The 26,596-nt window shown below is 36.7% G+C and overlaps 1 protein-coding gene and 1 pseudogene across 1 annotated transcript; both read right to left on the reverse strand.

Annotated features, from left to right (window-relative positions):
* Positions 1-2,158: 2,158 nt before the first annotated feature.
* LOC113915960 (tetraspanin-2-like) lies at positions 2,159-4,050 on the reverse strand. The gene is made up of 2 exons (XM_035728274.1): positions 4,029-4,050; positions 2,159-2,742 (listed from the first exon to the last, which is right to left on the reverse strand). Exons 1-2 carry the CDS (start codon positions 4,048-4,050, stop codon positions 2,234-2,236), a joined length of 531 nt encoding a protein of 176 aa, XP_035584167.1. The 3' UTR covers positions 2,159-2,233.
* An 11,363-nt stretch (positions 4,051-15,413) lies between these two features.
* On the reverse strand, positions 15,414-16,211 carry LOC113918277 (annotated as a pseudogene).
* Between the last annotated feature and the right edge of the window lie 10,385 nt (positions 16,212-26,596).

Genomic DNA, 26,596 nt, shown 5'->3' on the forward strand with positions numbered 1-26,596 from the left:
GCCAGGAAGTACTGTCATACAGCAGTGGCTTCTCAAAGTTTGGCCCTAGGACATCAGCATCAGCATCATCTGAGAATTTGTTAGAAATGCCAATTCTTGGACCACACCACATATTTCTGAATAAAAAATTCTGGTGGTAGGGCCCAGAAATCTGAATTTTAACAAGCCCTACAGGTAATTGTGAGTCACTTTATTTTTTATTTTTTAAGATTTTATTTATTTATTTGACAGAAAGAGACACAGCGAGAGAGGGAACACAAGCAGGGGGAGCGGGAGAGGGAGAAGCAGGCTTCCCGCGGAGCAGGGAGCCTGATGTGGGGCTCGATCCCAGGACGCTGGGACCATGACCTGAGCTGAAGGCAGATGCCCAACAACTGAGCCACCCAGGCGCCCCTGTGAGTCACTTTAAACCACTGTAGGATGACCAGCTCATCTGGTTTTTCCTTCCGGTCTGAGCACTTGAAAGTTGAGCACCCCAGAAACCCCTCAGTCCAGGATAAACCAGAACATTGGCCACTTTATTCCATGTTTATTTCCTACTTGGTAGGGGCTGTGGGAGCTGGTGATCAAAAAAAGAGGCCTAGAAGATTCTCTTGGCAGGGGAGGTAAGAGCGGTAAAAAAAAAAAAAAAAAAAAAAAAAAAAATATGAATTGGTATTTTTAAAGCAAAAAAACTCTCCAAGTATTAATTGTATTAACTGAGCAACCCTCCCATTTTCACTGGAAAAAATTAAAATTAAAACGTATTGTGACATCCCTAGTGCAGTCTCGTAACTCTGTACTTTCAAGTTTTTAAAACATGACGAGCACTCCAGAGTTAGCTTATCAGAGTATTTTAGACTCTTAAATATTTAGACTCTAGAAGACTGTTAAGCTTCTAGAGTTTCTTTTGTGTTTGTTGACTCCAAGAGTTAAATAGGAAACTGCAGTAACAATGATGAATAGACAGAAGCTACAGCTTCTCTTGTTTTGGAAACACAAGATCAAAGTGTACTATATTTATAAATAAATTTTGTTTTGTATGAATAAGAATTCCACATTACAAAACTCAAGCAAGTCAGGGAAGTACTTTGTTGCCATGGATAGCCAAAGGTATTCCATTATTGAGCTCACTCAGGGGAAGGATACTTTTCATTGTTTGTTCTTTCCAGAAGTCTGAGACTCAAGGGAGTTATCATTCTACATTAAATCAAAAACCTCTAAACACCTTCATCGTAATGAGAAAATCTTTCACAACGGACAGTTTGAAAGGTGTAAAAGTTATTCTCTGTCACTGAGATTTTATGGGAAAAGCTGGTTCTAAGCACTACCTTTCTAAGCTTTCCAATAAATCAACACTATTGAAAACATTTAAAAGTGTCAGTGTGGCATAGAAATTATCTCCATAGAAAATTATGACTTTTTTTGCTTTTCTATTGCTTCAAGAACACTTGACAATATTGCCAATGCCTGCCACTCCTCCGAACCCTATAGCAGATGTGGATAGAATCATATATTGGAAAACATGATAGCTGTGCATTCATAAGGAAGTCTTATTGAACAAAATGCTTTAACATTTCCTAGCTGCATTGGGATTTATAGTAAATCACCAGGAATCATATTCTGTGAGATTTAAAAGAGATTCAGAATCTCCTGATTTAAAAGACTTAAAGGGGAACAGCTCTGGGGGATTTATAAAGTTTTCAAATTTGCTAATACTGGAAATGTTATGATTCTTGAAAGTCTTTATTAAGCAAAATAAATAACATCTTTTATCTTTCCAGTGGGAAATTTTAACTTCTAGGAGGAAAGTACTACACAAGGTATAAATGTTGCTTTAACATTCCATTCAATTGAAGAAGCTGGCTAATGACATGCTAAAGTTTAATTCTTTTAAGAGGCCCATTGGTGAGGGCGCGTTTATGCTTGTCTGATTTATGAGTTAATCTTGGATCACATAAAGAATGGTAGGTAAACCTAGATCAATATATGGAATAATTATTCTACAAACAGCTTGCAGGGAAATATTAAAGTGTTTGGACATTTCCGAACCTTGGGATGTCAAATTTTCCAGAGGGAAGCTAAAGTGCTTTAATTATGCACTTGATTCTTTTTTTTTTTTTGTGCAAATGTACAATTAACAGCATATTATTTTAGATCCTAATGTCCTTTGAATATTAAAAATGAGCCAGGAGACAGTTCTGGTGACAGCCGTATGAAGGCTCTAGATTGCAATTTTCATGTAGAAGTAGCTTCATATCATACCTCGTGAGGCTCGTATTGCACAGCAAAGAACCATGCTGAATATCATGCCAAAGATCGTGAGACCTGCGATCCCAATACCAACAATTCCGATGAGCTGGAGCTTAACACTGATTATGGCCTCAATTTCATCAATGCAATTCTTGGGCCCTAGAAGCTCCTTTGGGCATGTGGGTTGGACCTGTTCAGAGCTTTCTTTTCCACAGCACTGAAATGTTGAGTGGAAGGTAATGAGAGTCCCGTTCCCCCTTTCCCTGTCTCTCAGGTAATCATTATAAGCCTCTTCATACATGGTCTGAACATGCCGTATGGCTACATCCTTGCCTATAAAAGCAAATACTCCAGTGGTTACTTCAGCAGCAAATATCACCAGTAGGCAGGTGAAGAAAGATCCAAGCACACACTGTGACTCCCGCATGGCTCTGCAGCAGCCGAAGAAGCCCACAGCCATCATCAGGGCCCCTGCTCCAACCAGCACATACAGTCTACTGAAGCCAAGCCCTAGGAACCGTTGTTCTCATGGAGAAAGCAAAGGACAGAAAATCTATGCACTTGATTCTTAACAAAGACCTGAGAGGAACTTTCTACCTTGTCATTAAATTATTGAGTTGGAAGAGAAATTTAGACTATTAGGTCCAGCTTCCTTATCTTACATGTGGGAAAACCAGAACCATGATTTGACCCAGGTCATAAGGTGCAAGGTGCTTATTTCATGGAAAAAACCCTGATAGTTAAATTTGACCCAACTGACAATGACTTACATGAATTTCCCTATGAATTTTGGCCTATTCTTTGGAAAATGAGAGGTTAGTTTGGGAAAAAGAGATGTTAGAATTTAATTATGTAATATGTATAAATTCAATAATTTCATATCAGATCTGTGCAAAATAGAACTTTTTCCAATAACTTATTTTCCCCGTTGAGTATTACTGCTCATCAGCCAAAAACTCAATTTCTTTATTTCTATATATTCCAACCACTTCCAGTTTAAAACATAATTGTTCTTCAGTCCATCAGATTTGGGTATGTTTTTATAGTCCAGTTTAGGTATTGTTGACTCAGTCACTGTTGGGTTCCAGCACTGTTCAGTTGAAAGGCCTCTCTCTCTCTCTGAGCTTCCTGCCTGCCCACCCTTGCTGTCCCATAGTGTTGATGATGTTGTAGTAAGGCACCTGCAGTGGAGGATAAGGCTGGACATGCTTGTCCAAATCCTGGCTTGTTTTTGTTTTTAAAGATTGATTGACTGATTGATTGATTGATTTTGGAGAGAGAGAGAAAGAGAGAGAGAAGAAAGAGAGCATGCACACCATGGCGGGGGCGGGGAGGGACAGAAGGAGAGGGAGAGAATCTCAAACAGACTCCCAGCTGATCATGGAGCTCTATGAGGGGCTCGATCTCATGACCCTGAGATCATGACCTGAGTTGAAATCAAGAGTCAGATGCTTAACCAACTGAGCCACCCTGGTGCTCCCTGGCTTGGTTTTTGGTACAGACCATATCTTAGCACTAGTTCCTTACAAGATGACTCTCCTGGTTATCCTAGTCATAAGGCTCTTGAGTTAATTGTGGGATACCTGGCTCCCTTGTTTCTTATGCTTCTAGCAAATCCATGCCAAAACCAATGTATGATTCTTTTACCTTCTTGTGAAATTGTCTACCTCTGTTATTCATGCTTCCAGTTACCATATAAAGAGGATTCTCTGGCCACAACAAAATGGCTGGAAACTTTCTGCATCTGAAATGGAAGGAGAGAGATCAGACAGTGCAGGGGCCCTTTTTGTCCTTACATTTTCTGTCTTCTTGTGTCATACTGCCATTTCTTTATGGTTCTCTTTTCTTAGTGCCCAGCACCAAAGGGCACACATGCAGGTTCTATCCCTTAGCCAACTCCTATGGGAACAAGGAGACCACTGAAATTTCTAAACCTTTGGTCTTTGGGAATCCCCAAATTTCATGGCTAGGCTAGGTGAATGCTACCCTGTATTTGGTGGGGACAAACACGTATCTTCTCCAGTTTCTCTAGGCTCAAACAACCTTTTATCTCTCTTGAGTCTGAAAAGGCCTAAGTACTAAACTAAGTCCTAACTAATTCATATCCTTTATGGATTTAGGGCCTGACAGCCAGTGGTAAAATCCTTTCTGAATTTAGATATCTTAGAATAGTGGCTTTTGGTTTGTTTTGTTTTGTTTTATAGACTGCAGCCTCTGCAGTAATCTATGCCCTTTTAGTTTAGCCACCAGAAGAGATGAGGAATCAGCAGGGATCCTGGGAGAATAAAAAAGGAAATTTTTATTGATATTTTATTTTCCTGTGGCTTTCGATAATCTAGTACATATCAGCAGAGAAACAGTAACCATTTTATACAGTTGTAAAGATTCTATGGCCTGTATGTCTAATACCATTGATTAAGCCATTTGGAAGACAATGGGAAGAACATAGCTATTTTCATTTTATTTCATGGGACAGCTTTGAAAGATGAAAACTAGGCAGGTTAAGACAGTAAGCGAGAATTTTTCAAACACTAGCCAAACCCCATTAAAAGTAGATCATGTCTCAGCAACAGGATGGCTGACTGACCGAAATGATGCCTTTTACGAATAATGGTCAACATTTAGTGAGCAAGCACAGTTCTAAATACTTTATGTGTATTCAGCAATTTAATTCTCACAACTCTTTGTGATAGCTTTGTTATAACACCCCTCGCCAGTTTATCGTTGAGGATATTGAGGCCCCGTGGAGTTAAGTAACTTGCCCAAGTATATTGGCTAGTGACTGCAGAGCTAGGACTATGCACCCAGGTTAACTGTACTCCTAACCACTAGACCATACTATTGGTTTCTCCAAAATACTAAATCTAACCATTAAGATTACTTATTCCAACCTGAGTTACTTGAAAAGAAGGCAGCACACACCCTCGAGTGCAGTTGTCTTTGCTGGGCCTGACTGAAGGTGTCCCACACTGCTCCTATCTCAAAAGGGTGGTGATGCTTATTGCCTGCAGATTTAAAAAAATATATGATTCTGGGACCCATACAGAGGGCTGGAGTTCTGGCATCTGCATACTTTTGATGGTGCCCAAGATGGTTCTGATATTATGCAGGTTTCTTTCTGGAGAGTGCCGGGTCTCTAGTTCTGGTCCCTATGCAATGCTTGTCCACAGGCTCTAGGGTGGAGTGGGAATAAGATTTGCATGTTTAAAGATCAAGAAAAAGGCCAATGTGGCTGAGGCTAGGTGAGAAGTGGGAGAGAAATAGAAAATGTGATCATAGGCGGTCAGATCACATAGGGCCTGATAGGCTATGGTATGAGGTTTGCGTTTAATTCCATGTAAAATGGGACACCCTGGGGACTTTTTTGCAGGGACTGACATGGTCAAATTGAACATCTTAAAAAATCAAATGAAATTCGAGCAGATTTTTCAAAGTAAAACATTTTCACTAAGCTCTCCATCTAAGAGGAGATTGGTATTAAGATATTTAAATTTCTTTAGATATTTCTTTTTTTTAATTATTTTTTAAAAGATATTTATTTATTTGACACAGAGAGAGAGAGAGAGAGCACAAGCAGGGGAAGCAGGAGAGGGAGAGGGAGAAGCAGGCTCCCCACTGAGCAGGGAGCCCGATGTGGGGCTTGATCCCAGGACCCTGGGATCATGACCTGAGGCCAAGGCAGATGCTTAACTGACTGAGCCACCCAGGCGCCCCTAGATATTTCTTTCCACAAGATTGGTTTTATCTCATGTTTTATATGTGATATCATAGGCCATCCTACTGAAAAACTGTGACAGATATTTCTTAATTCTTTTTTGCTGGCTTTTTTTAAACATAAATTTGAAAGTTCTATGCTTTAAAATTCATGTACTATATTTGTTAGTTTCCTATTTCTGTTGTAACAAATTACTGCAAACTTAGTGGCTTAAAATAGCGTGAATTTTATCCTCTTAGAATTCTGTGGGTCAGAAGTCTGGCCCAGGTTGCACTGGGTTAAGATGGAAGTATGAGCAGGACTGCATTCCCTTCTGGGGGGCTTTCAGGGAAGTTCCTTTCCTTGCTTTTTCCAGCTTCTAGAGGCCATCCACATTCCTTGGCTCCTAGACCCCCCTCCTTCACCGGAAATGTTTCTCTCTCTGACCATTCTGTGATCACATCTCCTTTCTTTGCTTTTAAGTACTCATATGATTAGCAATGCTCAGATAATCCAGAATAATCTCCCTATCTCAAGGTCCTTAACTTAACCACATTGGCAAAATCTCTTTTGCCAAGTAAGGTAACATATTCACTGGTTTTAGGGATTAGGACATGGCCATCTTTTTTTAAATTTATTTTTTATTTAAAAAAATTTTTTTAAAGATTTTTTATTTATTTATTTGAGAGAGAGAATGAGATAGAGAGAGCATGAGAGGAGGGAGGGTTGGAGGGAGAAGCAGACTCCCTGCTGAGCAGGGAGCCCGATGCGGGACTCGATCCCAGGACTCCAGGATCATGACCTGAGCCGAAGGCAGTCGCTTAACCAACTGAGCCACTCGGGCGCCCTATTTTTAAAATTTTTAAAAGATTTTATTTGTTTGTCAGAGAGAGAGAGCGAGAGAGAGAGCACACACACACAAGCAGGGGGGAATGGCAGGCAGAGAGAGAAGCAGGGTCCCCGCTGAGCAAAGAGCCCGATGTGGGACTCGATCTCAGGACCCTGGAATTATTACCTGAGCTGAAGGCAGGTGCTTAACCAACTGAGCCACCCAGGTGTCCCAGGACATGGCCATCTTTAGGTGGGGCATTATTTTGCTTACCACACTGTGCTTCTTCTAGAAGGAAGTTGCCTTTAGACTCAAATTTTTATAAAGAGTTCAGTGTAACATAAAAGTTAGGAGCTGGTTTGAATCTGGCATTCTGAATGGTGATTTCTCAGTGAGGTTTTCTTCTTTTTCTCTATGAAATCAACAAAATATTTCATCATTTTCTGAAACCTCTACCAGCCCTGTTATGCCTTAAATGTGTACAGAAGCTCCTATATTACACATAAATTGTTTTTCTCTCAATTGTTTCCTCTCCCCAAGTATTCGTTCCTTTTATTTGTGCATTATCTTTATGTCAAAGCATTTCTCAACTTGACATTTTCTTTCCAAGATTTAGCCTCCCATTGCACAACCTTTTTATTGCTTCACAGGAGAAACTTACCACAAAGTTATTTTTATTCCCTACCTGATTACTTCACTTTTTGACGCCAACGTTATTTTAACCTCTAAAAAGTACAGAGGCTTCATCTGATATTTATTAGTAAGAGGTCATAGATACAGACAATTAAAATTCTGTTGGTGTTCTTGTTTAAGTGTCAGCTTTAAAATGGATAGATTTATGTTGATCTGATTTAAATATGTACCTATATACATATGTATATATTTTATGAACTTTCACTTGTAATCTCTTCCCATCGTCTTGTGACCTAGCAGCGGACTAACTGTGAGATAGACTGCCACGAATTTAAATTTATACTGAGGGTTTAAATGCAGGGAGACAGGATTTGAAATGTACAGTCACCAACTGATGATAACTCCTATTGCTGTTATCCATTTCCAAAGACCGTATGAGCCCATTATATCTACGCTTCTATTAACTCCTTCACACAGGGATTTGGATTTAGAGCTATAGCTTTTTAAGCAAGACTTGAACTTGAAAAGTACATGAAGGCACATTTGTATATGTACTCCACTTAGCAGAAAAGACCAAAAAAACTACTTCTCACAGGTTTTGTCATTTAATTTGCTCTGTCCCTACATTTTTGTAAATGTTATGGCTGTTCCTTGACAAGTCTCTCATTTTTCAAATAGAGTGACTGTTCATGAGAGGATTTCAATTTTCAGCACTTGGCTTTTCTTTTTTTCTTCTGAAATATGCAGCTTAAATTGTGCAAATGACAGTTTGAACTTCAGCTACTCAAATTCAAATATCAACTAGAGTCTCCTTAACTCCTATGGTATTTCATCTCTGCTCAGATTCCCAATTTTTTATGTCACATTTGGGGAACTCTGCCCTTCCTACTCTTCAGCTTGAGGGGTAGAAGAGTCTAGTTTTTACATCAGTCTGGAGATGACATTTTTCCCTCAAGTTTTTCTGCCTTTGTTTCCAAAGTTTGCATTATGGTTAGTTTCCTTCACAGATGAGTAGTGTATTCTGAATCTTCCAGGAGGTGGGGTGTGTGTCAGAGACAGCTGATAAATGAAGACTGGCATCACCATTGTGTGGGGTCGATGGGGAAGCCGGGTTATAGGAGTGGCTTCTAGAGAATCTGTTTTCTTAATCTCTGGATTAAAACATATGAATCTTTTGAAAAGTATATTTCAATATGAACTAACCTAATTCAAGAAAATATCCAGGACCATAAAATAGTTACTGGGTAAATTTGAAATGATGTTAATGCTCAGTTTGTGAAAATATTCAGGGCAACTTACACCAATTTGGAAATAATTGTATTTGCAGACAAATGGCACAAATATATCACAGGCCTAAAAATTGGTTTATAAAACAATCTAAACACTGCATGCAGAGTCAAGATATTTTCAGGATCTGCTTGAGGGAGTGCAAACTTTCATTTCATGGGAAAATAAAGAACTCAGTGCTAAGGAAATTGATGTTATGCTAGAAAGTTCCCTATCTGAGATATGTATACAAGCTGTGAAGGGGAAAAGAAAGCCATGTCTAACGCTTGATTTCCAAGCACTGAAAACAAAAGTCTAGACGGTAATGGGTATAGCTCAATATATTAATTCTTCAATTAACAATCTTAAGATAATTGATTCTTAAATACTTGAAAACTGATTGAAAGACTGCATATTTGCTGTGGAATATTTAAAGTTGAATCTCACATGGCCTGCACACCTATGGCTGTTTAATTGGAGAGAAAAAGCACACATGAAAGTAATTACTGATAACTTGGTTTGAGAGTGTTTACTGCTATAAGGAAGGTAGAGTTCCAATACTGTAGGATTTTAGAGGACAAATGGTTACTTTCACTGGTTCTGAAAAAGACTAGTGGCATTGGTATTTGAAATGAGTCTTGAAGCTGAACTACAAGTCTGAGCATTGAGAAGGAACAGTACAGGAGAGGCGTGGAAGGAGGGGGAGAGTAGAGGATGTAGTTTAGCTGCAAGCATGGAAGAACAGAATGAGAGGCTGGGCACACGTCCCAAACTTTCACTCCTTAGGCCTCATCTCATCTAAAGATGTAGATTCATTGGCTTAAAAAGTATCCACTTTTCTTTTGAAGTAGCTTCCTACATTTAAAAATCAGGAGTTTTTATATAAAAATACGATTTCTAGCTTCTCTTAGACATGGGTCCGCATTGTTCCATGGTAGTGGTCAGCTCTCTTCAGATGGGGCTGTTTGTTCTATCCCAAGACCACTTTACCCATTTATGTGCCCAACTCACCTCTGCTGGGGTTTGAAATCCCCACCCTCCACCCCGAGTAAGGACCAGATCATTAAGGGTCTTATATGAACAAACTAGTACATTTAACTTCCCCCCCACCCCCTGCAGAAAATGGCTTTTGAGGAAAGGAGTGACATAACCAGAGCAATGCTTCTGAAAGCTCTGTCTGGGAGCTGGCTTGCAGATGGATGGGAAAGGGAGAATTAGATGTGGAGGGAATAATTAGGAAGCTGCAAAGTGAGTCAGTGAGAATTCATGAGGTGAAACTAAAGAGAGTGTCTAGTTAGAGGGATTGTGAAAGTGGAATTCATAAGATTTTGTGACTCCATATATGTGGGGTTTGAGAAACTAATTTGAGAGTCTAATTTGTCTCCATCTCTGTCTTCCACATAGCACCTAGGTAGGATTAAATTGTGCTTAAGGAAGATCAGAGCAAACAACTCTATGAAATTTTTGGCATATTTATTATAAATATGGTAAGGATTTTGTTCATATATAGAATTTCTTCAGGATAACCCATGAAAGAAATTTTCTGTGGCTTTGGTATTAGGAATGGGAATATGTATACTGAATAGCTGTGTGGTTTTTCTTTGTATGGCACTGTGAATGATGTAACTCCTCCTATTTATTCTTTCTCCTTGGTGAATATAGAAAAATCAGAGCCACACGTGTGACCACATTAATTTTATTACATGCACTTGTATACTCACTTCATTCTTAAGTTTTTTTAAACTTTAAGGAAAATAAAAATAATTTTAAAATGCTTTATTTTTTATTCAAGTATAATTAACATACATGTTATATTAGTTTCAAGTGTACAATATAGTATAATTTATACACTTTTCAGTGCTCATCAAGGTAAGTGTACTTTTAATCCCCTTCACCTATTTTATCCATCCCCTTACTCACGTCTCCTCTAGTAACCTTCAGTTTGTTTCCTGTATCTAAGAGTCTATTTTTTGTCTTTCTCCTTTCTTTGTTCATTTGTTTTCTTTCTTAAATTCCACTTATGAGTGAAAATATATGGTATTTGCCTTTCTCTGACTGATGTGTTTCACTTAGCATAATACCCTCGAGGTTTATCCATGTTGTTGCAAATGGAAGATCTCATCCTTTTTTTATGGCTGAATAATATTCCAGTGTGTTTGTGTGTGTGTGTGTGTGTGTGTGTGTGTGTGTATCATTCTTCTTTCTCTATTCATCTATGGATGGACACTTGGGTTGCTTTCATATGTTACCTGTTGTAAACATGCTGCAATAAACATGAACATACAGGTGCATATATCTTTTCAAATTAGTGTTTTTGTTTTCTTTGGGTAAATACCCTATAGTGGGATTACTGGATTATATGGTAATTCTATATTACTTCTAAACACTCCACCAAAAAACTACTGGGAACTGATAAATGAATTCAGTAAAGTCATAGGATATAAAATTAATATATAGGAATCTGTTGCATTTCTATACACTAATAAAAAAATAGCAGAAAGAGAAATTAGGAAAACAATTCCCTTTACAATTGCATCAAAAATAATAAAATACCTAAGAGTATACTTAACCAAGGAGGTGAAAGATCTGTACTCTGGAAACTATAAAACAGTGATGAAAGGAATTGAAGATGACACAAAGAAATGGAAAGATATCCCATGCTCATGGATTGAAAGAACCAATATTGTTAAAAGCTACCTGAAGCAATCTACAGATTTAATGTAATCCCTATCAAAATACCAACAATATTTTTCACAGAACTAGAGCAAATAATCCTAAAATTTGTATGGACTCACAAAAGACTCTGAAGAGTCAAAGCAATCTTGAAAAAAAAAGAACAAAACTGGAGGTATGACAATCCCAGATTTCAAGATATGCTGCAAAGCTGTATCAATCAAAACAGCACGGTACTGGCACAAAAATAGACACACAGATCAATGGGACAGAATACAGAGCCAAGAAATAAACTCATGCTTATATAGTCAATTAATCTATAACAAAGGAGGCAAGAATATACAATGGGAACAGAGTCTCTTCAAATGAGGCTGGGAAAAATGGACAGCTACAAGCAAAAGAATGAAACTGGACTACTTTCTTATACCATAGACAAAAATAAACTCAAAATGGATTAAGTGTGAGACCTGAAACCATAAAATTCTAGAAGAAAATATAGGCGGTAATTTCTTTGACTCTGGCCAAAGAATCATTTTTCTAGATATGTCTCCTTTGACAAGGGAAACAAAAGCAAAATTAAACTATTGGGATTATACCAAAATGAAAAGCTTCTGCACAGCAAAGCAACCATCAACAAAACAAAATACAACCTATTGAAGATAGGAGAAGGATATTTGTAGGTGAAATATCCCATAAGGGGTTAATATCTAAAATAAAAACTTACACAAGCCAACACCAAAAAACCAAATAATCAGATCAAAAAATGGGCAGAGGACATGAATAAACATTTTACAAAGGAGACCTACAGATGGCCAACAGAAACATGCAAAGATGCTCAAGATCATTAATCGTCAGAGAAATGCAAATTAAACCACAATGAGCTATCACTTTCAATCTTTCAGAAAGGCTAAAATAAAAAACCAGGAAATAACAGATGTTGGTGAGGATGTGGAGAAAAAGGAACCCTAAGGCACTGTTGGTAGGAATGCAAGCTGGTGTAGCCACTGTGGAAAACAGTATGGAGGTTCCCCCCAAAATTAAAAACCCTTTTTATAAAATTAAAAAAAAAATTCCTTTCTCTTTGTTTTATTGTCTTTACTACTACTAACTCTAAAGGTATTTATGTAATTTCATGGTATTTTTAAAGTTACCTTACATCCTTTTTAAGAACAAACTAGTGTATGAAAGGTGTATTATAATAATATTATTTAATCTCATGTTTAAACTAAGCCTGAATTTCCCCTTTTATGACTTTTTAAATATCAGATAGACAGGTAACTGGATTTGAATCAAAGTAAGATAGGGAAATATTTTATGAAGATTCTCAAGGTTTGAAAATCCAGGAAAAATTCATTGACTCAAAGACACACCAAGAAACGTTACTCAGAAGTTAGAAAATATTAAAGGCGTTATCCAGTTAGTACATGATTGGAAGAAGAAATATTATTCCATTATAAACGACTGTTTAAAAGCATACATATTCTAGCATTAAGATGATGTTTATTCTGATTTGTATATAATTTTGTCTGAGAGTTATGCTTGAAAAACTTTTTCCAGGTTTGGGAAAAAAAAAAAAAACCCAAGTCTTTGCCTGTGACTAAAAGGTGGATTAAGGACTATAACCCACTGAATTCAGACATCTTGCTAATAAGTAGATGCTAATATGGTAGTTCTGTTCCTTGAATTTTTTTTGCTTGGATTTTTGAACAATTATTTATGTTCCTTCAACATCTTTTTTTACATTCTGAAACTGCTGCAAAGAGTAAGAGATATTTTCAACCTCAGAATGGAAAGGAATTGAACCATAGTCTGATGAAAGCATGCACAGCAAAACATTAAGCAGATGGAAACAATTCAACATGCATTTTTTATTTTATATAAGAAAACTAATTTCACTTTCAAGGACTGGAAAAATGTGTTATTACCTATTTTATTTGGAACGAATACGTCTGGTATTATTCCAGTTTACAGAAAAAAGCATTAGACTGGGAGTCAGGCTTGTTCCAGATCAACCTCCAATTGGCTTGACGACCTTAGGCAAATTGGTTAATCTATTTGCAATTTACTTTCTAAAATGACATTGAAGTCTTTGAGCTAGGTGATCTCTTCCAATTCTAGCATTGTATGTTTTTCATCTGTATTATTCAGATGTGGCTAAAAAAACTTCATGGTGGATAAGTCCTCTCTGTGCGTGAAAAAGTCCTTTTGTTTTGTGGCTTTAGTTTCTAAGGGCTTCCTTTGGCTTTACATTTGTTCCTTGCTTTGTGCCTGCTTATTTTATATTTGACTCCATTATTGACAGCTTTATAAAGTGAACGGAACTAGATCATCCTGAGGAGAAGGAAGACTGATTAAGGAGAAAGATGAATAAGGCTGAGAAAGAATAAAAAGAAGCTGAGAAAATCATTAATCAAGAGAGTAGCAAGAGAGGAATGAAAACCGTAACCTCAAAACCCCTTTGATTCAGGAAACACTTTATCACTTTATTTCAAATTAACTCTTTGCATGAGTTTCCTCAGATCATTTCTATGTGTCAAGAACCATGGGTCAAAGGTATTTGACTCATCTTATTCTCCTTTTGCTTATTTTATGCCTCTTATTTACTAAAATTCTAAAACAAATTTGTGGACTCAATTCAACCACTCTGTTTGTATTCAAATCTATTCTTGTTAAACTTTTAGAGTTGATTCCTTTTTTAAAAGTCATGATTAAAAAGCCCCTTAGCTTCTGGAACACACTCTCTTGTTTCTCATTTGACCTCCCTGACAATTCCTGTCTGTCTCCCTTGCTGGCCCCACCTCGATTTTGGGATGGACATCTCAGTGTTGTGCTGCCCCAGGACTCCCTCCTCAGGCCCCGTGCTGTCCTTACCCACTCTGATCCTTAGGTGACCCTGGCCAGTTTTATTACCTATCATCTATATGCTGGTCAGAACTCCCATATGGAGACCACGGGGACACCTGCTAATTATGCAAAGCTGGTTTATTAAGTTTGCTAAGCAAGGGAGAGTCTCACCTGGACAAAGTCTCAGGGGTGTCTCAAAAGGGGGACACAGGGAAGGACACTTACAGGGCTTTAAGAGTTGGAGTTAGTCATATGGTAGTTTTAAGATGGAAGCAAGTAAGTGTGTTTGGGCAAGAATTGGTCAGAATTGAGTGACTTGCTCTTGAAATGCCTCCTTGTCAGAAAGGCCTTCCTTGATTATCTTTTATGAAATAGAGCAACTCTATTCCAACTTTTTATTCACTCAAACTGCTTTATAATTCATAGCACTTTTCCTCACTTGGCATATTTTATATCGATTTATTTTTTTATTGTCGGACTCCTGCTGTTATGTAAAGTTCCACTAGGGCAGGGTTCTCACCTGTCTGGCTCCCTGCCAGATCCTTAGCACTCAGAATAAAGCTTAATAAGTATTCAGTGCACATTTGTGGAATAAATGAATAAATGGTACTCTTAATGTTAGCTGTAACTACTTTTTAACTTTTAATTATTTAGTAATTATTTCTTAGCTTAAGTTTGTGGTTACTTCTGAATCCATTTCAAAGGCTGCAAATAGTCAATGTGTCCCTAGCAGAGGCTCCTCGGTTTGAACGCCAGGTTGTCTGGATTCGTGGCTGGGGTCTCCTTGACTAGTCCATGACAGCAGTTAGTGGACATGAGGGATATGACTGACCTCTTGCTTTACTTTCCCAGTCCTTTTATTTTATTTATTTTTATTTATTATGTTATGTTAATCACCATACATTACATCATTAGTTTTTTTTTTTTTTTGAATTTCAGCAACAGTATTTTTATTTGTAAATCATGCAACAAAGGCCTATGAAATAGGTTTTCTTAGAACAGACCCATCTTGGCTAACTCAGTGGCACAATTCAAAAGTGAAAAATTAAGATATATTCTTTGTACAGAAGAGTCTTTAATAAACCCAAGGAATGTTTTCCACCAAGACTAGACCCTAGTTTTGCATGCAAAGGCTGATGACTTTTATCACACACCAAGATTACTTTAATAGTTAAGGGACAGCAGAATCAGGCTAGCAAAAAGTCACCAAGACAACAGAACATTTCCATTTGAGAGTAGTCATTTATTAACTGACCACATTACAAAAATAATCATGGCAGATACCTTAGTTCATCCTTCTAATAAGCCTATTGATCTGGTCTTCCCTGTTACCAGCATCTCCACCTTCTACAAAATGGGTGGTCTTTTTCTTCATTCCCCCTTGTGGAGAAGATAATTTGAAGGGCCATAAAACGTTGTTTGATTCTTTGAAACGTTTTCCAACAGTATAGATCTTGTGAAGCAGATCCTCCTTGCAGATGATGCCATATTTACCAAGAGATCTGGCAATCAATGTGTTATCTGTCAGGGCAATTCGCTTCTTGTTGATTTTGCCATAACCTCGCTTGTAGATCAATTCATTCACCGACTTCAGGTTTGGGTACCCCCATGCTATATAAGGTTCCACAATCCTTAGCATGTTAACTGAAGCCTTGTTGAGCTTAACAAAGGTGCCATTGAAGATCTGGCAAAGGCGAAGAAGCTGCAACACCTTTTGAACCTTTGGGCTCACACCATTGATACCTCAGATCCTGATGACAAATGCCAATTTGGGTTCCGCAGGTACATAGAAGTTGCCAGCTTTTCTTGCCATCCTTGCCATTCGAATCTCAGTTCTGTACATCTGCCTATATTCCTTGTGGTATGCTTAGCTTTTTCATAGATAAGCTTCCTTCTTGCCTTTCGAAGCATCTTCTGAGCAAACTTCTTCCTCAGACGCTTGATCTTCAACTCTGCGAAATTCCTTCTCTTCTTCTTAAGGGTTTCTGGCACAGCAGGAACCTTCTTTTTCTTCTCTTTGGCACCCTCCATGGTTCCAGCCGGAAAAGAGGAACACATCATTAGTTTTTGATGTAATATTCCATGATTCATTGTTTGTGTATAATACCCAGTGCTCCATTCAGTACGTGCCCTCTTTAATACCTAGTCCTTTTATTTTTATGAAACTCAGTATAAAAAGGGAAGCACCTGGCATTTCTCTTGTTCTTCTAATTTTCTTTCCCTTCCTCATTTCTCATTTTCCTCCCTCCCTCAGCTCACCTCTTTTTTTTTTCTTTTTTTCAGAAGGGAGGTTGTCAGGTTAGCAATTTACTTCTTTGATCTAATTTTAGTACAGCAGAAAAATTAATCACTGATTTTGATTTCTGCCAGAGCTTTCCAGAACTTTCTTAAAACCATGTTTCATAGTCAATGCTTATTTACCTAAATTTACAACTAGTTTTAAAAGAAATGGAGTGTGTACCATGAGTGCTCCAATTTGATAATGAGCAGCATGTGCGAGGATAAATTTCATACGTGGTATAAGCACTGGATGCTTTGTGAGGGTTGGATGAAGAGATGAGATGATAATTAAAATTGTACCTGACACTGTAAAGAAGCTAAGGATGTGCATCTTCTGTAAAATAATTTTCGGGGGTAGATTTTCTTTTGATTTAAATTTTTATCAGTATGATACATGCACAGGTCTAAACATTTTTTTTAAGTCCCAGGAGGTTTACAGTGTTTAAAATGGCAACAGCAGCGGCCCCTGCTGCCCTCTTTACTCTTCTGCCAAGTCTCAATTCCCAGTGATAACTGCTTTGAATACTCAGCAGGTTGTATTTTTTTTTTTTCCTAGCATTTACTTTTAAAAATAACTTGTTTTTATTGTTGTCTCTTGATTTACCAATTCTAGATTCTGTCTTGACTTCCTCTTATGGTTAGTGAGCATTTGGCTTTCCTTCATCACTCCTCCAAATCTCTGCCCTTATCACTCCAACAGAGTTACATCATAATAAAACAATTATCCTTTACATTAACATAACTGCAAATGCTATCCCCTGAAAATCCAATTAGTGTGTTATGATTCTATTTCCTTTCTTAAACAATGATTTGCTTTTCCTGTAGTTAACAACTATCCAATTTCTTCCCCCACCCCCAGTAGTTAGCATTTGACTAACTTATTTCTTGATAATTATCCTTAATTTTTCAAATGTTTTTTCAGCTCTCCCATTAGGGCCCTAGAGTTGGATAATTCCAAGAAGCGCCACTCTCTCCGGAGTTGTGTAATATCATGGTATTGTAAACCTGTCAATAGTATTTTCCAAGTCACCTATTGCTTTTCCATATAAATTTTAGAATCAGCTTGTCAGTTTCCACACACACGTATGCACACACACATAAATTCGCTAGAATTTTGTTTGGGATTGCATTAAATCTATAGATTTGTTTGAGAAGCACTGACATCTTAATATTTATCCTTCCAATTCTTAAACAAGGCATGTCTCTCCATTAATTATGTGTTCTTTAATTTCCCTCAGTATTGTTTTATAGTTTTCAGTGTAAAGGTGTTATACATCTTTTGCCAGATTTATCTCTAATGCTATTTAAATGATATTGTTTTAAAATTTTAATTTCTAATTGTTTGCTGCTGGTATGTAGATATACAATTTATTTTCCTATCTTGATCTGACATCCTGCAACTTGTCAAACTCACTTATTAGTTATAATGGCACTTTTATAAATTTCATTAAATTTAACACATAGGCGATAATGTCGCCTGTGAATAAAGACAGACTTAATTTTTTGTTTCCAATCTGGATGCCTTTTATTTCTCTTTCTTCCCTTATCACACTGTCTACAACAGCTAGTATGTTGAATACAGCAATGAGAGTGGACATCCTTGGGTTGTTCTTAATCTTAAGGGTGGAGCGTTCAGTCTGTCATCATTAAGTATGTTTAGTGGTAGGTTTTTTGTGGGCATCTTTTTCATATTGAGGAAGTTTCCTTCTCTTCCTTGTATGCTAGAGTTATTATGAGAAATGGATGTTGGATTTTGTAAAATGTGTTCTCTGTGTCCATTGAAATTATAACACAATTTTTGTTTTTTTTAATGTGATGTATTGCATTGATTAATTTTAAATGTTAAACCACACATGTGTTCTCTTTTTTTTTTTGGTAAGATTTTATTTATTTATTTTAGGAAAAAGGAAAGAGGGTGGGGGTGTGGAGGAGGAGGAGATAGAGAGGGACAGACTCCCTGCTAAGCTGGAAGCCCAATGTGGGGCTCTGTCCCAGGACCCTGAAATCATGACTTAAGCCAAAAACAGGAGTCAGACACTTAACTGACTGAGCCACCCAGGCGTCTCTGAGCATGTATCTTTGGGTTAAACTCCACTTGGTCATGAGGAATTTGCTTTTAGATATTGTTGATTCAACTTTCTAAATCTTTGTTCAGAATTTTTGTGTCTGTGTTTGTGAGAAATACCATCTGTAATTTTCTTTTTTTGTAATATCTCTGTTAGGTAGAGGTATTACATTACCAGCACAATGCTGGTCTGATAGGAGTCATTGAAAAGTGCTACCTTATCTTCAATTTTCTAGAACGTTCTGTGCAGAATTGGTATTTTTTTTCCTTAAATATTTCTTAAATATGTCTTTAAATTTATTATTTCACCAGTGAAGGAATCTGAATCTGGGGTTGTCTTTGTCAGAAAAATTTTAATTAGAAATTAAATTTTCTTAGTCAATTTGGGGCCGACATTAGTTCTTCTTGGTGGTCTTTGGTAGTATGTTATTCAAGAAAATTTTCCATTTCATGTAAGTTTTTAAATTCACTGGCATAAAGTTATTCATAATATTTCATTGTTATTCTTTTAATATCAGTATAACTTATGTCACTTCTCTCATGTCTGATATTGGCAATTCATGTATTAGTTCTTTTTTTTTTCCTGATCAGTCTGGCTAGTGGTTTATGAATTTTATTGATTGTAAAGTGCATTTCTTATAAGCAGCATAATTTGGATCTTGCCTTATTTAACCAATAAGACAATCTTGGACTTTTAATTGGTAGTATTTATATTCAACGTGATTATTGATATGGTAAGATTTAAATCTATCATCTGATGATTTGTTTTCTATTGTCTTATTTGTTCTTTGTTACCTTTTTTCTTTTTATTACTTCTTTTGAATTAATTGAATTAATTTTTCATGATTCCATTTTACCGCCTTTTTTGGCTTGTTTAATAGCTTTAACTCCTTTAAAAAAATTTTTTTTAAAGATTTTATTTATTTGAGAGAGAGAGAGAGAGAGCATAAGATGGGGGAGGGTCAGAGGGAGAAGCAGACTGCCCACTAAGCAGGGAGCCCGATGTGGGACTCGATCCTGGGACTCCAGGATCGTGACCTGAGCCGAAGGCAGTTGCTTAACAAACTGAACCACCCAGGCAGCCCAAATTTTTATTATTTTAGTACTTGCTTTTGGGTTCATAGTATATTGCAGTCTGCTGTCAAGTGATTATATACTACCTTCTGTATAGTATAACATAGTATAGTATAGTATACTTCTTGCCATGGTATACTTCCATTTCACTTCTTCTGACCCTTGTGCTATTGTCATATATTTTACTGTTATATTTCTTACAAACTCCACCATACATTGTTTTTCTTTTTGTTTAAATGTTTAATTAACTTTAAAAGAGATTTAAGTAATACGATTACGTCTTGTATTTTGACCCATATAGCTAACTTTTCTTGTGTTCTTCATTCTTTTGTTCCAGATTTCCACCTAGTCTCATTTCCTTCTACCTGGAGGAATTTCTTTAATGGTTTTTGTAACATGGGTCTCCTGGTAACAAATTCTTCCAGCTTTTGTATGTTTGAGGATATCATTTTTTGCCTTAATTTTTGAGAGATAGTTTTGCTAAGTATAGAATTAGTCTTCTAGCACCCAGTGTAGTTTACTCGGAAATCCAATTACTTTCTAATTCTTGTTAAATGTATCTCTTGGAAGCTTTTAGGGTCATATCTTTATCTCTGATGAGTGAAAATTTCAGTGATGCACCTTGGTATTCTTGTGAGGGCAGTTTTCTGGCCTTTCCATGAGACTAGTAACCTTTAGTTCTGGGAAATTTTGTTTCTTTAACAATTTTCACTCTTCTAATAACTTTTTTCTTTCCTACAAGTATTAATTCAATGTTAGCATCCTTGATTGTCTCTCTATGACTTATCATTTCTTCCCTTAACAAAAAAATAAAATCTTTTTTTGTATGTGTGTATGACATACTTTATTTTCTGTGCAGTTTTGGGGAAATTTATCATCTGGGAAATTTCCTAAATTTTATTTTGCTTTGTTTATAGATATGTTTCTGCTCTCATAGTTTTTTTTCCCCTGCTCTTATAGTTTTAATGTTCAAGAGTTCTTTCTGATTTTTTCTTTTGTTTTGAATATTCTTTTCTTTTTCTGAAACATCTTTGTTTTTCTATTTCAATATATTTTATTAGTTTTTTTTTATGCTTAGAACTTTATTCTCTCATTGCTGTTTTGTCTATAGGGATTTTTTTTACTCTTTATCTGTCTCATTTTGACATCTTTCCTCAGTTATTAGTGATCGTTGCTTGGCTGTCCATTCACATTTAAGAGTGAGACACTACAGAATGGAATATTATCTCTTGAATATTTGAAGCACATGTCATTGTGGCAGGTGCTCTACAGGGAACCAATTTACTTTACTGGGGGACTCCTAATTGTCAACGTGGAAAGATATGTTTATGTATTTTCTTTAAGGCCATTTCTTTTCTCCAGAAAAGAATTTTTCAATTTTTGGGCACCTGGGCAGCTCAGTCATTAAGCGTCTGCCTTCGGCTCAGGTCATGATCCCAGGGTCCTGGGATCGAGTCCCACATTGGGCTTCCTGCTGGGTGGGAAGTCTGCTTCTCCCTCTCCCTCTCTGCCTGCTTGTGTTCCCTCTCTTGCTGTGTCTCTCTCTGTCAAATAAATAAATAAAATCTTTAAAAAAAAGAATTTTTCCATTTTCTTCATGGGAGAAATAGCTTGGCTATAGGATTTCTGGGAAGCAGGAAGGGGTTTGGGGGCTCCCAGGATTCATATGTAGATTTTCTTTTAATATCATGTTTAATGTTGCTCTTTATTATGCTGATGTCCTTGAGTCCCAAACTCCTTCCTTTTTATTTCTCCTGAGAATAAAGCAAGCTCCTGTTTAAAGTGCACTGAGGTATGCAAGTCGCTCTTTATAGGGATGTTATCCAGCCCTATGTGATGGAGAGGGACACTGGAGGTCTGTCTGCTCCAAATACAGTTGTCAGCCAATTCTATGTTTTAGCCCTTGGTCTGTTTCCACTCCTCTGTGGTACCCGGTGTCATGGCACTATTCTCCCAGGAGCAAATTCACTTGCTTCTTAGATATATCTCCTGCATGTGCTTTAGGAATAGTTTTCTTCTCTTGTTCTGAATCAGTTATGGCTCTTCCATTTCTTTGAAAATTCTTGTCTGCTATCATCTACACTTCTGTTCTCATTGCCCACGTGGGTTCATACCCTCTTTCTGTTTTAAAAAAATCATGTTCAAGCCTTCATTGGCAGTTTAATTGTTTTTTTAAAAGACTATACTAGAGTTAAGTTTAAATTGCCCTAAAGACTTCTGGCTATGTTTAAAGGAATTTAGTCAGAGAAGAGGCAGTGAAAGAGTTTTTGTTCAGCATCTACTACATGCTAGGTTTTGTGTGATATACTTAAAACTACCTTATATGTTAGGTAGCTCTATCCTCATTTAAAAGGGAGGAAACAAAGACATTTTAAGTTGAACTTTTTCCAGACTATAAAAGAAAGAATTCAGCTTTATGTATGATACAACTTCATACTTTTTTCTATGTACCAGTGCTTTTCAACTCCTAGGGAGGCCAATTGGTCCAGTTCAGGACTGTCCCAGTTTTAGAATGGGAAGTGCCACATGCCCAGTATCCCCTGAGTCCAAGGCAAAATGGGATGGTTCTGGCTGTACATTAATATCACAAGAGAGGGTTTTTCAAAATATAAATTCCTGGGTCTCACCTTCCTAAGAATCTGACTTAATGATTTTGGGGTGGGATCTGGTACCAGTATTTTTAAAAAGCCAGAATTATTTGATTCAAGTGTTCACAACCACTGCCTTATACCATGCTGCTCCCCAAGGAGTCAACAACCTTGATTCCATTGTCTTTTAATCCCTACCTGGCACCTAAAGCCCTAAATCCTGGGGTTATCAGTATACACAGCATAACAAAGGAATAGCCTCTAGACTGGGGTGGTTGACTAAACTGTCCTGCTGCCTCTTTTTGTAAATAAAGTTTTATTGGAATACAGCAGTGTCCGTTGTATTCTCCATGGCTGCTTTCTTGCTGTTGCTATAGCTGCAGGGTTGAGTAGTTCGACACTCTAGAGTCTACAGATGTTGAAATATTTACACACTGGCCTCTCACATAGAAAGTTTGCAGACTCCTGCTCCTGACCCTAACATGAATCAAATATAGAAACAAAACAAAATGGAACAAAAAAGCCCCACCATATTAGAGGTGTCATTGTGCACTCAGCAAAAGAATTCTTCCTTGACTCAAGACATAGTTCTAAGGTGGAAAGGAAGTTGTGAAATGTACCCTGTGCCTTTCATGCATTAATGTGCCTCCATATAACCTGGATATCTTTTAAAATGCAGATTCTGTTTCAGTAGCATGAGGTGGGGCCAAAATGCTGCATTTCTAACAGCTTGCAGATGGTGTTAATGGTGTTCCTGATGCAGCAAACAGAGTTGGAATAGCAGATATGTAGACAACTGGTTGCTTATCACAGTGCAGGGTGAAATCACCTAAAGCCATAAAAGCAGCTGTTTGCCGCCACAGAAAGAGCTACTGCTTATTGACCATGTCTCTGGACCAGGTAAATGAACAGAGGAACACACTGCAGGAAAGAAACTGGTCTTTCCTATCACTTTCCAACAGTGGCTCTCAAGGTGCATACAAGATGTCTCAACATCAGCATTAAGAGATAACATCTTAGAGGCCTAGCTTCACATCTAATTCTGGGCCAGGAAATCCTTCGGAAGGCACAGGTTGCTGTGCTGAAGGTGTGGCATATGAACATTTTCTCCAACTGCCAGAGATAGTTTCACGCTGATACTCTGCAGGAGGCCGAACACACTGAAGGTACCGCAAGTTCAAAGAAAGTGCAACCCCATCCGGAGTAAAACAATGATTTTCTATCTAAAAAAAAAGAAAAAAAGAAAGCCAGCTTGTATTTAATTTTGCACTTTTTTTGGTTGTTTGATTATGCTTTAAGTTGATACTGCCTCATATTTTTATTTTAAAAATAAATTATAAAATCTACATGTATAGTAAAAAATCAGAAATAAGATATTAAAATATCCATAATCACACATATCATGTATGAACATGCCTATTTTCCAAGACCTTCACACAAACTGGTTATTATATACTTTGAAAATAAGTTCAATAGATGAAAAATGCCATCTTATTATTTTAATTGACATTTTTTTCAACCTAAGAATGTTCTTTACAGAAGTAATATGTGCCCATTGAAAAAGCAATTAAATAGTTCAGAAGTATATGACACAGAAATTTAGAAATTTAAAGGTTTTTTTCTTAATTCTAACAATTTGATATACATAGACTGATGAGTGTATAAATACCTACTTATATAACTAGACTCATTATTCTGTAGGCTGATTTGTTCAAGACCTGGATTTAACTGTGCCATTCATCAGATGGATAAACTTGGAAAAATTATGTAAATTCTCTCTTCCTCTGTAGAATGTATCAGTCATATAGATGTGTATAATATATGTCTGTGTCTGTGTATATATATATATCTCCTATGCTTCCAGCTTATCTTTTGCCTTTGTATGTCTTCTGGTGTGCATTCTTTCTAACTACTATGTGGTCAAATCACTTGAACTATTTTTAAGTGTTTTCTTTAAGGTTTGGTGTTCTGTTTTCCATACCTTTTTACTAGAGAAGATGCATTATGACTGTTTATGCTGATGTTTTGATAAAAAGTTTTCTACTTTTTGGAAAAGTCAAATTTCCTAGAACTTCAAGTTCAGCCTAAAGAGGAAACTTGGTTTTCATCCCTTTATTACCAGAAGGCTATATAGAGCAATACAGCTGACGTGTTTTTCAAATTATAGATCCAAGGTCCTTGAAGTCCTGCTAGAGCTCCAAGGTGGGTCCTTGACATACGTAGCTTGGCAAGTTCACAGAAGCTTACAAGTCACTGGTGTGTTTTTCAGAATTCAAGACATACCACATCCTGAATACAAGAACACTTAATCCAAAAGTATTTGGAAAACTTTTCTGTAAGGAAACATGGATTTGTTGACAGCCTTCACGATCCCACTGCCTCCTGGTGAAATAGTATATATTAAATCAGACTATGATGCTAGAATGGTAGAGTCAAAGAAAGAGGCCTTGATCTTCACCACCAATTTCCGGCTAAGAGATTAAGAGTGAAATATGCTGCTGAAGGTCTGAATCAGAGTGAAATGGCGTCTATCTGTGCCACAGCTTTTATCTGTCAACTTTCATTGGCCAAGTGAAGACACAGCAAATGAAAGTGTTTGGAGCCACTGTAAAGATAGATTGTTTTTAGGAAACTGTCTTCTGAACAGTTGAACTTGCTTTAACCTTAGTAGTTTCTTACTATCACTTTGTTGGTCAAGGTATTTGACACAATGTCCTTTAGTTATTTGAGGTTACCTTAATACCACCTTGTTAAACTTTTCCCTTCATTGCTATTCAAACATTTTCTTTTTTTGCGAGTATATGTTTTGGCATAGAATTCTGGAGGACAAACTTACCTACTAAATTATTCTATAAAAATAACATATTTTCCTGAATTCCTATTAAAATTTTAACACTTGCTGCTTGCCGTTTGACATTTTCACCAACATGAGCATTATGAAGTTTCTGTTAAGTTTTAAGTGTTTTTATGTGACCTACAGATAGCCTTGGATATTGATATCTTTGTTTAAATGCATACTGCAAACTTGCAAGGAAAGCAAATCAAAGTAAACACTATTTCTCTTGTCAACTGAGATGCACAAAAATCCTTGACAATGGTTTTAGTGTACAAGGAAACAAGAATCACTGAGATCATGACTAAGCAAAACCTACTAATAAGAATACTGAGTCTAGTGCTAATAAAAAAATTCTCACTTGAGGTACTTGTAGCTTGCAAGTTATTAAAGCCAAACCATTACCTTTTATTATCTACTCAAAATTTTTTCTATCCATTCAATATATTGTATTAGAGTTTGTGGAAAGAGTGCATATGTTTTATAGTTTCATAAATTCTTCTGGTTTTATTTGTCAATATTTACTATTTTGAGAGGCAATATTTTTATTAGCCTAGTGCGATTAGCTTTCAACAGGGTCCTTAAATTATTATCTGCACTGCAATAAAAAAAATGTAAGAGTTTATCATTCCTGTCTACTCTTTCTATTAAAATACATGTCATTGACAGATTCCTGAAAGAAAAAGAAATGTTCACGCACACCATATCTAAGAGATAGGATTTTGTCATTCATAACAATTATTTTTGTGTCTGATATGGGATTTGCCTGTGTGGGTTATTTATTTATGCTTGTGAAATCTAAACTGACTTTATTTCTCAGACTTCTCTAACCAGGCCTTGTAGAGGAGAAAAAAAATTCATCCATAACAATGACCGCAATGAGTTAGATTAGGGATCAGTCAACTTGGGCCTCTAGATGCCACATTCAGCCCGCTGCTTGTTTTTGTCAAGTTGTATTGGGACATAGCTGCACTCATATGTGATTGTATTGTCTATGGTGGTTTTTGTGCTATTTTGGAAGAGTTGACAGAGGAGAAACAGAAACCTGTGGCCTACAAAGCCAAAAGGTTTGCTATCTGAACCCATCAAAAATTTGCCAGTCCCTAAGTTTGATTACTTTTTTGGAGGGCAATTTACTTGGCCACCAAAGATTATACTTTTGTTATGCTAAATTCGGGTTATTTAAAAATTTTTTGTATTTATTTTTCTATTTTTGAATAGGAGATACATGTATATGGTCTAAAATTTAATAAGTACAAAGGAGTATATAGTGAAAAGTAAGCCTCTCTTCCACCCTTGACTTCCCGTTTCTCTCTGAAAAACCATTGTTGTTACCTGTTTCTTGCTGTGTCTTTCCAGAAATATTCTGTCTATATAATCTTATATGATTATAATCACACTTTTTGGATTGCTAACAACATATACATTATTTTCTCCATTTTGCCTTTTAAAAAAAGTTTTAATTATGTATCTTGGAGATTTTTCCACAACCATACATGTAGAGCTACCTTTTATTTTTAATAACTAATTGTATTAAATTATAATGTTTAATTATAATTTATTTAGCACCTTGTTAATGGACATG

Source organism: Zalophus californianus, chromosome 1 (genome assembly GCF_009762305.2).
Source record: "Zalophus californianus isolate mZalCal1 chromosome 1, mZalCal1.pri.v2, whole genome shotgun sequence".
Classification (NCBI taxonomy): Eukaryota; Metazoa; Chordata; class Mammalia; order Carnivora; family Otariidae; genus Zalophus; species Zalophus californianus.

Coding starts and splice junctions, on each gene's coding strand:
- LOC113915960 (XM_035728274.1), bottom strand. CDS start 4,050: ATGACACAAGAAGACAGAAAAT. Junction 2,743..4,028: donor GACACAAGAAGACAGAAAAT/GTAAGGACAAAA, acceptor AACGGTTCCTAG/GGCTTGGCTTCAGTAGACTG.